General features: G+C 57.9%; 1 protein-coding gene across 3 annotated transcripts in view; it reads right to left on the bottom strand.

The window, feature by feature from the left end:
• Positions 1 to 116: 116 nt before the first annotated feature.
• The window catches only part of IGF2BP1 (insulin like growth factor 2 mRNA binding protein 1), a 25,938-nt gene continuing 13,688 nt past the window's right edge, over positions 117 to 12,366 (bottom strand). Inside the window, exons 3-15 of one of the 3 annotated variants that reach the window (XM_027906210.1) lie at positions 6,859 to 6,907; positions 6,318 to 6,369; positions 5,521 to 5,584; positions 4,195 to 4,476; positions 3,451 to 3,585; positions 3,134 to 3,256; positions 2,533 to 2,668; positions 2,331 to 2,453; positions 1,934 to 2,050; positions 1,745 to 1,819; positions 1,322 to 1,453; positions 1,104 to 1,217; positions 117 to 360 (exon numbers count right to left, since the gene is read on the bottom strand). In XM_027906210.1, the coding sequence (XP_027762011.1) occupies positions 268 to 360; positions 1,104 to 1,217; positions 1,322 to 1,453; positions 1,745 to 1,819; positions 1,934 to 2,050; positions 2,331 to 2,453; positions 2,533 to 2,668; positions 3,134 to 3,256; positions 3,451 to 3,585; positions 4,195 to 4,476; positions 5,521 to 5,584; positions 6,318 to 6,369; positions 6,859 to 6,907 (1,495 nt within the window). In that variant the 3' untranslated portion in view covers positions 117 to 267. Of the gene's footprint in view, positions 361 to 1,103; positions 1,218 to 1,321; positions 1,454 to 1,744; positions 1,820 to 1,933; positions 2,072 to 2,330; positions 2,454 to 2,532; positions 2,669 to 3,133; positions 3,257 to 3,450; positions 3,586 to 4,194; positions 4,477 to 5,520; positions 5,585 to 6,317; positions 6,370 to 6,858; positions 6,908 to 12,366 lie in introns of all 3 variants that reach the window. The other 2 variants (XM_027906209.1, XM_027906211.1) reach the window with 2 other exon arrangements.

The following is a 12,366-nucleotide window of genomic DNA, read 5'->3' on the forward strand; positions in this document are numbered from 1 at the left end:
TGGCCGTGCTGGCTCCGCTCTGTCCCCCCTGACCGGTCCCTCTCCGGCCCCGGCAGCACCTCCCGGTCATTTAAGTAGCCGTGGAGCTCCGAACGGACGCCACGGGTTGTTCCCTGCCCATCTACCTTGGAAGCCAATGCAATCAAACTGCCTTTAATCCTGCCCGATTAGTGAAAAGATTCCCGTCTGTCTACGGTAACTGATTCCCAGCCACTCTTAGGCCCGGCCTTGGCTCGCGCCGCGCTGGCGCCGGCGTCGCTGCCGCTCCTATTTCCTCCGCGCCTGCGTCTGGCCGCTCTGTCCCTTCTGGTGCTGCTGCTTCACCTGGGCCAGGATGTCCCGGATCTTGCGCTGAGCCATCTGGGAACGACAACCGCGGGAATGGCTCGGGTTGGCAGGGACCCTGGAGATCAGTCGCTCCCACGGGCCCAGGGTGCTCCAAGACCCATCCTGGAACACTTCCAGGGATGGGGCAGCCACAGCTTCTCTGGGAAATCCATCCCAGCCCCCCACCACTCTCACGGGGAAGAATTTCTTCCCAATATCCCATCTATCCCTGCCCTCTGGCAGTTGGAAGCCATTCCCCCTTCTCCTGTCACTCCAGGTTCCTGTCGGCTCCTTCAGGTACGGGAAGGTCACAATTCGGTCACTCCAAAGCTTCTCTTTTCCAGGCTGAACCATCCCAATTCTCCCAGAGCTTCCTCACAGGAGAGGAAAGGGGGGGAAGTTGGAGGGGAAAGCCCAGAGACACCGAGACCTCAGGAATGAGGGAAACATTTACAGCACTCAGCTGGGCTGGGTGAAGGCTCCTGGAAATGGCTCCTGGAAATCCCTTCCTGTCCTGTTTTTAGGGTTTTTTCCCCTCCAGAAGTCGGGTTTGGGAGGTCACACTCTGTGTGCGTTCCTATTCCCACAGCTCTCCCTGCTCCCCCCCAGCCCCCGTGGCAAAAGGCACAGCTCCCCATCTCCCACTCCCACAAACACCACCGGCCGGGCACGGGGGAAAACTTCCACAGGAAGACACACTGCGATGGACACGCCGGAGAAGCCCCCGGGGGGAGAGCAGGAGCTCTGGGGCCGTAGCCAGGTCTCTGGGGCCGTACCTGGCTGGCGTAGAAGTGCCCGATGATCTTCACGATGACCTGCTCGTTCTCGTCGGGGGTCTGGTCCCGCGGCACCACCACCTCGGCCGCCGTCAGGTTCTGCAGCTCGTTGACCTGTGGGGAAGGGGCAAAAAAGGGAATGAGTCCCTCTGGGAAATCCCACCCATCTCCCCAGGAGTTCTGTGTCCCAGGGACGTCCCATCCCTATCCCAGCTTACGGTCTTGCCGCCTTTGCCGATGACCCTCCCCGCGGCCGAGGCGGGGACGCGGATGTGCGTCTCCAGCTTCACCTCCTCCTTCGGCCCGAAAAAGTTCTCCTCCTTCAGCTTCCCATAAATCCTGCCTTGTGCCTGTGGAAGGGGGGCAGCACCGAGTCAGGCACCAACCAAAAATGTCCCAGCCCTGCGTGTCCCCACCAGCTCAACGAGCTCCATATCCCCAGGCCCGGGTTGGGACAGCATCCCACCAAACCCCAGTTCCCTGGAGTTCCAAGCCAGCTCAGCCCCTGGGAGAGCTGATCCCGGGTCTATCCAACTGCAGACTGGGGGGGCTTGACACCGGGGTCACCACCCTGCCCCTCCCTTCCCAACGGCACAGAGGGACCCCCAAACCCCCCGCGGCGTTGGCAGCACGGGGAGGACCTTGAACTGGGCTTCTGGAGGGCCCGTGATGACGACCATGCGCACTTTGGAGTCCGGCGTCTCCGGAGGGGCGATCTGCAGAGGGACACCGACAGGAGTGACATCACAACCCCTCTGAGGGTTTTTGGGTGGTTTTCCCCAGGGGAAATGCTCCCTTTCCTGGGGAGGTCCCCCCCAGGACAGCCCTACCTTGATAGAGGCACTTGCGAACCGGGAGAGCTGCTTGATGTGCTGGCCCTTCTTGCCGATGATGGCCCCGACCGCCTGCGCGGGGATGAACACGTGCACCGTCTCCTGCTCCGGGGGCTGCAGGGACAGCGTTCGGGGCTCAGCCTCGCCACACGGGGCTCAGTGTCACCCTCCAAGCCCCAAGTGACACCCACACCGCTCCCGAGGGCGCAGGGCTGAGCCGCCACCAGACCCCGTGGGGGCCAAGCACCTTCTGAAGAGATTAAGGGAGCAGATCCCGCTCCCATGCTGGGCCTGCTGGCAGCAGGGAATGCTGAAGGCATGCTGGCCATCACACAGGTGGAGACAGCCCTGAGCTGGAAGCAGGAGCAGCTTGAGCTGCCCAGTGTTCACCTACCATGAAGGAGCTGTACGGGGCGGCCCCGGAGACGCTGCTGGGGGGTGGAGGCACCGCGTTGGAGGAGGCAGGGAAGAGGCCAACAGCAGCCAGGTTAAGGCCAGGGATGAGGTGGGATTGTAACTGAGGAGAGAAGAGGGTGTTTGTCAGGGCATCATCCCCGAGGGCTCCCGGCAGCCAGGGCAGGACCGAGCCCACTCACACTCATGGCGGCCACGTCGTTCTCGTAGGCTTCCCTCACTTTCTTCATGATCTCCTGCTCTGCCTTGCAGCAGTTCTCGATGGAGCCCTTCACCGTGATGGTCCTTTCGGGGTTGTACAGAGTCAGGTCCTGCAAGCTGGTGGGAGAGAGTGTCAGCACCAAGGTCCTGCTCCACCAGGTCCTCCCGCCCTGCCAGGGGGGCCCAGTGAGGTGTGGGGGACATGGGTGCCACTGCCACGCTCAGAGCAGGGCCCAGCGCCGTGGTTTGCATTGAAAGTCCACTCTGCCTTCCCCAAAAACGGGGCTTAGGAGTAAAACTCCAGTCCTGGCCATCAAACCAGCCTGGCCTGAGCTCTACAGCCCTGAAGGGAGGGGAGGGGACACTGAAGGGATGGAGAAGGGACACCAAAAGGATGCAGAGCGGACACCAAACAGATGGAAAGGGGAATACAGAAAACAGAACACCAAGGTTTTTGAAGAGAGCCCTGGGGACTAAAGCATCTCTGCCCACTCATCCCCCACGCCCTCCTCATCCTCCCCAGCCTGCCCCAGGCTGGGGAAGTTCTGCCCTGGCTCCCCCAGAGGGAACAGAGTGCCTTACGATGAGATGGTGATTTTTGTCTCCGTGTCCTGCTCCACTTTCTTCAGGTTCCGTCCTTCTTTGCCGATCAGGCGCCCCACGAAGTTGTTGTGGGCCAGGATTTTCAGAGGCACTTCATCAGCTCTTGAAAGAGGAACGGGGGGAAAAACCACACGTGAAGGAGCACGGCAGCCAGAAGAGGAGGGGTTTGGTACAGGGGGATGAGGGAAGCTCAAATCCCACCGCTTGGAGTGCCCCAAAACAAAGCCCCTGCCCACGTGGGAGCACCAGCCAGCCCCGGGAAGAGCCAGGGTGGGATACAGGTGGGAAAGCCTTACGTCTTGGTGTCCTTGGCCTCCTTCTGCATGATCTCCAAGATCATCTTGCAGGCAGCAGAGCAGCCCTCAGGGGTGGAGTGGATGCTGATGGCTTTCTCTGCGGCTCCCGCGTTCTCTTTCCGGTGCACGTCAATCCTGGAAGAACGGGATGGGAGCTGGGAAGCGGCTCTGTGGCCTCCCGACCCCACCAGCACCGGCTGCTCCACTACCTGAGCGAGCCTGGAGCTCACACTCCACTCCAGGGTTACATCTGCACCCAGAGGAGGCAGGAGGAGAGTCTTGGGCCCGACATTCCCCATGGATGCAGAGCTCAGGAGCTCCAACCACCCGAATCCAAATAAGGAATCAGTATCTCTTTATTTTAAGCAACAGGGGCGATTAAGGGGTGGGACAGGCCCATGCCTGGGCACAGGTTGGGCTGTCCCTCACCCCACATCCCACATCAAGCCTTCCCTGGGGGATTAGAGCCGTGGCCAACATAAGCTCAGGGGCCAAACCCAGGAGCACAGACAGGGCTGAAGTTCAACAAATCCGTGTTAAAAGAGACCTGCTGGGTCCCAGCCCAGCCTGGCACAGGGAGATTCCTAGGGAAGGGCAGCCAGAGAGCCTGGCTGGGGCAGGGAATGGGAAGGTGGCTCTTGGACACACAGCCCTGAGCCCCAAACAGCCCATTTAAAAAAAAAAAAATAATAATCCAGCACCTTAATCACCGTGAGACAACAAGGTGTGGGAGGACGGACTCACTTGGACTGTGTCTGCTTGGTGATGTTCCTGATGGTGGCCCCTTCCTTGCCAATGATGGCCCCCACGTACTGGGTGGGCACCAGGAGCCTCAGGGGGATGTCCACAGGCTGCTGCTTGACCGGGGCCCCTGCAGAGACGGGGGAGCCCTGCCTGGGGGCCCCCCGGGCCCCAAAACCCCCCCGGCGCCCGTTCTCGGGCCCCGGCACCGACTGCTCGTCCGGGATGTAGGAGACCTTGAGCGCGTGGTTCTCCAGCTGGTGCCCGTTCAGCTTCATGATGGCTCTGCAAAGGGAGCAGGGCTTGGGATGCAGGACCTGCTGGGATGCAGGACCTGCTGGGATGCAGGACCTGCTGGGATGCAGGTCCCTCCTGGGATGCAGGTCCCTCCTGGGATGCAGGTCCCTCCTGGGATGCAGGTCCCTCCTGGGGATGCTCCCAGGCTGAGCTCGACCCAAAACAAGCCAAACCTTCCCTGGTGAGGGAACACCCAGAACACCCCCCGTGCTGTGAGGACCTGGCACCCAGAGGGACCTCCCACCCAGTCTGGATGAGCCAAAACGTTCCAAGGGAATCCCTCCCAGAGAACAAGGCAAGAACAGGACTGTGCCAGGAGCGATTCCCAGTCTCCTGCACGTTTGTTTGAGCCCCGGATCCCTCTCCCGGCAGGAGCTGAGGGATGCAGGGGCTAGAAGCTGTCGTTAGGTGGGGCTGGCAGCAAGAGCAAGGCTTGGGTTTGGTCACCGCTCTCCCGCAGCTCCGGGAAACCTCCCCGGCTCCACAACGTGCTCGGGGACTCCACTCTTGCAAAAAACACCCCAAATTAACAACAACAAAAAAAAAACCTACAACTTGCTGAACTGAGGTTTTCCCGGCAGGGTGTGAAGGGAGCAGGCAAGGATGGAGTACCTGCATCCCCAGAGGAGGAAAAAGCAGGGAAGGGAGCAGGGAAGTCTCCCTTTGACAGAGAGGACACGTGTTGCCAGATATCTGATCTGATGTTTGGCCTCACTATTGCCTTTTCTGGAGACAGAACTCCTGAAATCACAGAAAACCAAGGAAATCTCCCCTTTGGCTCGAGCAAAACGTTACAGTTTTACTGTCTGAACCACCAAGAAAAGCCCAAGGACTTGGAAATCCATCTGAAGGAGAAGGAAAATAAACCCGAGCGCAGGGGCGGTTGCAAAGACTTGCTGCGTTTTTAGGCAGAATTTAGGAATTTGGGGGTCATCTGGCTCCCAGCACGGGGAGTCCTGTTTTCTGCAAGCGGGGAAGGGGCCGGGGCTGTGGCAGGGAGGGCAGAATTCCCAGGGGATGGGGGGCACTCACTGCCTGGTCTGCTCCCGGTTGGCGTAGGTGACGTTGACGACGGCCGTCTCACTGTCCGTGTTCACTGCAGGCAAGAGAGGCAGGGCTTGGACAGGCAGCACGAAAACCAAGGAGCAGAGCCCCCCAGAAAGGCTGAGAGACCCCTCAGATGAGCCCCTGCTTGGATAAATCCCCTCTGGGACTCCCCGGGGCTTTACCAACAGTTTTTTCCCGTGTGGGGGAGGAATATCCAAAGGCTCGGATCCATCCAGGACCTCCTGCTTGTCTAAAGGATGCTGATCCATCCCCGTGCTCTGCAGAACAGCCACCAAAGCCAACTCCATCCCAGCCCGCTCCAGAGCCCGGGGACAATCCCAGGAGCTCCTCCTTTCCGTTTCCAAGAGGGTTATGGTAACTCTACTCCCATTAAACATCCCAGGGGCAACATTAAACCTCTTCCCTCGAGTGCTCAGCGTTAGGGGCTGAGACAAAATCTGCTGAGCAGAGCCAGAGACTCCCCGGTGCCTCGGGAGAGCATCCGGCACCTTCCCAAAGCGCTGGGAACGGTGCTGACCCGGCACCTGCTGCGGGAACGGCCCCTCGTGCTGCCCCCAAAGCCGCCCCACGGGCTCATCCTGGGGCACAGGGAACACACAAAAATGCCTCAACCACCAGGCTGAGACCTCCTGACATCCTCAGCCTGCTGACAAAGGGAGAACCACGTGCCCATCCTCACCCTCCTCCCCCACCCCCCAAAAAAAAAGATCTGGGGCAGAAAATAAATAAAGAAATGCCCTGAGCTCCTCCTGCAGCCTCACCTTGCTCGCAGTTTTCCACGGTGCCGTACTGGGCCAACAAACCATCCAGAACCTGCAAGAGGAGAGGGGGGGAAAACAAACCCACTTTACGCTGGGATTGTCAGGGCTGATCAGGGAAACGCAACCCATCAATAAAAGGCAGCTGTCTGGTCATTAAGATTTCACAAGCAATTAGATGAGGGAAGCTCCTGCCTGCCCCAGGACGCTGGACCAAGGGGCCTCGGAGCCAGCGGGGGGGGAAAAGAGAGTCAGGGAAAAGTCCCAGCAGGCAGCGGGAAGAAAGGCTCCATTTTGTTCCCTGTACAATAGAGAAATCATAAAACCCCGGTGTTAATGGGGATTTTGGGTGGTGTCGCTTACGTCGCTTCTATCCCTTGATTTCACTCCTGTAATGGGAGAGAAACAAGCAACGGCCTTGTATAATTAGACCCAATTAATAACAAAGAAAAGGAAAAACTGACTTTCATCCCAAGTACAGAAACCTGGAGGGGGGGAATTAGGCCTTAAATCTGATCTAGTCCTGCCCGCTCGCTCCTCTTACCTCCCATCGCAGTTGGGGGGGGATGTTTCGGATTTGAATTTTCCGGCTCCTGCAATAAAGGAGAAGTGATTAAAAAGAGGATTCCGGGGGAGAAACGTGGCTGTCCTGGGGCACGCCGGTGGATCTAATCAAGCTTTGTATTTCCACACATTTCCAGGGATTCTGGAGGCTTTTGGTTGATTACTGATTTATGCCGGAGGTTCTCCAAGAAGAAAATTCCCAGCTCCCACCAAACCCTTGGCACTGGGAAGAGCCCTAATAGCTGGAAAGGCAGAGACTTTTCCCAGATTAAACAGAAGGCTTAGAATGCAAAAAGGGAGCTGTGTGTTCCCTCACCAGAGGGATGACCCTTGGGATGACAGAAGCATCGCTCCCACATCCCAAAACCCAGCTGAGGGTCTGGATGGTCTCTGAGGGAAATCAAGGCATGGACAACCCGGCTCCTTCCCCTGATGGGCTCAGGTTGCTTCTCCACTCACATTTTTGGCTCTTCCTAACCTCGCTTTTCCCAAAATAGAAACCCTTTTTATAATCCCGGTGCCAGATTTGCCCCCGGGGGTGTCGTTTCCCCCCTGACCCCCCTCGGAGCAGCTGCAGGAGACAGCTGAGAGCAGCCGTGGGATCATCCCGTGGGATCATCCTGTGGCACCGGCACCCCACGTGCTGCTGGACACCCCAAATCCCCCCTTTAGGTGCCCACAGACACAGTTTTGTGCTGCCAACAGGGCCAACCCCCTCAAGGGCGGCTGGTCCCCCTCCCTGGCCTCTTATTTTCTGGGGGAATAATCAAAACTCCAGATTTTTAAGATGCCTAAAGAAAAGGAAGATAAATGTCACAGCCAAGGCAGGCAGCTCCCCGTGGGGTAAATACCCACAGATCCACACCAAAGACATGGCTTCGAATTCAAACTACTCCAAAACACGTGAAATAATAAAAAAAAAAAAAAAAAAAAAGAGAGATAAAATGAGGTTCCAGATCATTATTTCCTAATTACACAACTTCAGCTCGCTCGTCAATAAGGAGAAATCATCCAGCGTGGAATGGTCCAAACCCCTCCACGTGATTCAGGATAAGGATTCCTCCTCACCCCCACCACCCTGTGAGGTGAAAGCAGCTGCCTCAAGCACCCTCTCACACATCAAAACCCCAAAAAGGTCTGGCCACTCGGATTCCAACAAAACCAGAACTGATGTTTCCCCAAGACAGCGAAGATCTCCCGAAGATTCAGAGTGGAGGGATGGAACGGCCGGATTTGGGGTGCCTGGTTCTCCCCTCTGAAAGTTAAAAGCTCAAAAAAAAAGAGATTTTTCAGCTCAGCCACAGGGGAGGCTCCGAAACACCAATTCTGTCGCTGCTACAGATGCAAACCAGGTGGATGAGGAAAAAGAAACCAACCCAACCCTCCAAATCCCAGCGTGTCCGGGGAGGGGCTGCAGGAAGGAAAGGGGGAATGCGACGCTCTGAAACCAGATCTCTCCTTTCCACGCTAATCCCCATCCCAAACCCAACCAGAGAGAGATTAAGAAATTCAGAATGCCAGGAATGCCGGAGTCCAGGGAGGGTCAAAGGGATTGGAAGTGACAGAGGAAGCCCTGGAGGTCCCCCCACCGCCCACCCCCGCCACGGAAACTTCTCCGGATTGCTCCGAGCATCTGCATGGGCAGCGCACGTGCTCGGCACGGACGTGACCGGAATCCAACGTGCCATGGAGAGAAAAGAGCCATTTATGTCCTCACCACCCTCCCCTCCCATTCTGCTGGTGGCAGCTCCCCCCCCCTAAAAAATGAAATTCATTAAGGAAAGCGGTGGAATTCCCCTTCCAAGAAGAATGGATGCGGGAAGAGCATCACCTGGGTCCGGAAGCGCCTCACCGGGGCCATGGCGCTGTTATTAATATGTTAATTAACCATAATTCCTCCCATCACAGCCACTCCACCGGGATTATTTGCCTCCATCGCTGACGGATGTTGAATCCCTGCGGAGGGAGAGATGAGTCTCTCCTCAGCACAGCAAGGTGAGCGGCACAAGGCAGAGCAGGATCCCACGAAATCCCGGGATGAGACAACGCTCCTGGCCCGGCTCCAGCGATGCCCATCGTGCCACGGGGAAGGCGGGATCGGGGCCACATCCATCACCCTTTGGGGAGCTCTGGTTTGACAGGGAGATGCCCCACAGCGGGTGGAAAGCTCCCGCTCGGATGAGCTCGGATCCGGCTGCACCGGAGCAGCCGTGGTTGGAATGACAGAGGAAGTCATGAATAAATAAACGCCGCTCTCTGCTCTGCCAGGAGCGGGTCCTGCCGGACTGGAACGCCACTCGGATCCGCCCGCTCCGAGCAGAGCCGCTCTCCAAATAAATAACCCCGTGCCACGGCGATTCCCGGGGTTTGTATTCACAAGGTGCCAAAGGCGGGAGCTCCTCCCTCCCGCTCCCACTGAACTCCGCTCGCCCCACCTCGGCTGCCGGCCAGGACTGGCGCTCGTGCCCTTGCCATGGGCAGCAGCTCCAGAGCAGCCCTGGCTCGTGGGAGAAGGTGGGAGCTCTGCTGGATGCTGCTCACCTCATGCCAAAGGCAGGAGTCTCCCAGATCCTTGGGATGAGCCGGAACGGACCGATCGACCCGGTAAAAAAGCCGCCTGTTTGCCGATCCGGGCAGTTCCTGCGCGTGCCGGCGATTCTTTAATTACAAATATCAAAGGGGAGGCAAGGGGAGGCTGAAGAGTTGGAGGAATGTAAGGGGGGAGAACTGTGTGTCCCAGGGATGGATCCTGGTGTCACCATCCTCCTGCTCCACGCTGACGGTGCTGTTTGGGACAACGGCCCTTCAACGTCCCCTGTGTCCATCCCCCAGCCTGGAAAACCTGGCACACACCCAGCGGCCCCAGGGGGATCTGCCGGTCCTGCCGCAGAACCAGGAGACAAATCGAGACCTTTGGAATCTCCTGGAACTCCACAGACCCTCCCTGGCCCTGGGCTGGACCCACCGAGGGGGAAACAGGAGGCTGCAGCAGGTCCATGGAGCCACACACAGATGAGTGTTCGGGTTGTTATCCCTGAGCTCTGGGAGCAGCAGGATGTGCTCCAGCAAAGGCTTTCCTCGGATTGCCCTCCAGCCAGCTCTTTAAAGAGCTCAACACCAACAAGTTAAACCTCACTGTGGGGGAAACCAAGAAAGATGAAGTGACCCAGAGCAAGAGGGAGAAGCCAGGACAGCAACAGGGATCCTGCAGATCCGGGTGCTGTGGAGATTCCTCACCCTCCGGGCTGTGCCTGTTGGTGCCAGGTGGAGCAAGCCCGGAGAGGATCAGGAAGAACCACCTTTCCAGAAGGGAGAAACGGAGGTGAAATGGGAAGAGACAGCAAAGGAAAGGTTTGTCGGTTCAGGGAATTCCCACTGCTGGTGTCTGACAGCCCTGGAGCAGCCGGAAGCCACGGGATGTCCCTGAGGCACCCGGAGCCCTCCCAGCCCCATCCTTGGAGCTGTGCACCCTCCTCACACGGCAGGACCAGCAACAGGAACCTCCACGGAAACCCCCAGGCACCAGGGAGGCACAATCACCATTAACACCCCAAATTAGGTTTGGGGCTTTGCTTTGGTTTGGCTTTTCCTTTTTAAATCCCGCTGGGAAATGTCCAAGGGCAGATTCAGCCCTCGGGATCCCCCCTTCCCTCACCCCCGGACGCATCCGCAGGGATCGCCTTCAAAAGGGTGGCCAGAGCCTCCCACTTCATTAAGAATCTGCTGGTAATTCCCTGGAGTGGCCTGGCACGGTGGTGGTGGTGGCAGGGACCCAAGAAAGGGGCACCATCCCGTCAGGAGCAGGGAGCCTGGCCGGGATCCAGCGGGAGCCTGGGACTGGCTGCGTGAGTCGATGCCGATGGAAAAGCGGCACCAGCACATCCCGTCCCACGGGAGGGTTCCCTTCCCTCTGCTCCAGCCCCACGGGGCGATCCTGGGGTGACCCTTTGTGGGGGCAGAGCCCACCCTCGCCCATCCGACATCCCTGGCTCCGGTGAGGAGCTCCAGGGGAATTCCTGCCCCCTCCTCCCAGCAAAGCCCTGGCCACGGGTCCCAGCCGAGGCAAGAGCTGCCCTTCCCAGAGTGGGAATCCGGAGAGAGGAGCTGGATAAAACTCCTGTCTCTCCTCACACCTCCTGGATGTGCCTGGTGGCACGAGGAGCCTCAAGGAGCCGGCAGGGGATCCCTGATGGACTGGGGTTATTTTCCCAGTGGGATTTGACCCTGAGCATCACCGGCACTGGCATCACAGAGGCAGCTGGAAGGATGAGGGTGGAGGAGGAGGATCAGGATGGAGGGTTTGGGATGCTCAGGTCACTCCAGAGCCTTTGGAGTTGTCAGCCCCACACAGCATTCCCTGTGATCCGTAGGGAACACACACAACCATCCACACTCCCCACACGGAGCCCTGCAAGGGAGCAACAACACCCTGCTGACCCCACAGGTCCAACACCCCTGGGTGGCTGTCCCAGCAGATATCCCTTCAGATTGCCTTCCTCTCCCCACACCAGCCCAGGTTCTGTTGGGATAACCTGACTGTTCCTGAGCCAGGAGCTGATTTCGGGAATGTCCGACAGAGAAGGAAGCACAGTGGGAGCTGCTGATCCTCTGCCCCCCAGGGTTCTGCATTAGGGTGTCAGAAGCAGCTCCAGAGCCTCATACCCCCCAAACACACCCTGTGGGATGTTGGCTACGGCATCTCCCTCATATCCAGCCCCTCCTGGACCTTCTCCACCCCTCACCACCTGCTTCTCCAGGCAGAGATGTTGAGGGACCAAGCAGAGCCAAGGTCTGGGCTCTCCACAGACTCACCCACCAACCCCATCCCATCCACATCCTCGTGGCAGGAGGAGGACACCCAAAACCAGAGATACTGGGGGGGACCTACAACCCCTGAGCAACATTAATGATGGCTTTGCAATCAAATGCAAATGGGATGCAAATTGGGGGGCTGAAAACACAGTGCATCCCTGATTCAATTAACAGCATTTCATTTATCTAGTTAGGCTTTGATTCAGGAGAAGCACTTAATCCTGTGCTTAATGCGCTGTTGTTGTTGTTTTTTAATGTTTCAAACATTTTTAAATAGGAAAATGCTGTTGCTAAGACACAAACGTTGCCAGGGGGACTCGCAGGAAAGTTGTAGCAGAAATTACTCGCTTTTCCCTTATCATTTGATGGGCTTTCCATTTGCTGGCATCTCCACGAGGCAGGAATATTATCCCTGAACTCCCCTCACTGACAAGGAAACAAAAGCCCAGCGAAGGAGGTGCCTGTTGGAATGTCACCAGATTCCAGGACGGGATCCCCGCTCAGATGGGATCTGCTTGGCCACTTCATCAGTGATTTAGCCATTTCATCAATGATTTAACCATTTCATCCATGATCTGCCACCTTTTCCTTGCCCTCTGAGCCAACACACCCCTTGGTTACCCCCCCACCCCCCAATTAAACCCCCCAACACACGGATTTCCCAGCAGGACCAACG

Source organism: Empidonax traillii, unplaced genomic scaffold, assembly GCF_003031625.1.
Source record: "Empidonax traillii isolate 1590-97213 ecotype Southwest subspecies unplaced genomic scaffold, ASM303162v1 scaffold1259:size168962, whole genome shotgun sequence".
NCBI lineage: Eukaryota > Metazoa > Chordata > Aves > Passeriformes > Tyrannidae > Empidonax > Empidonax traillii.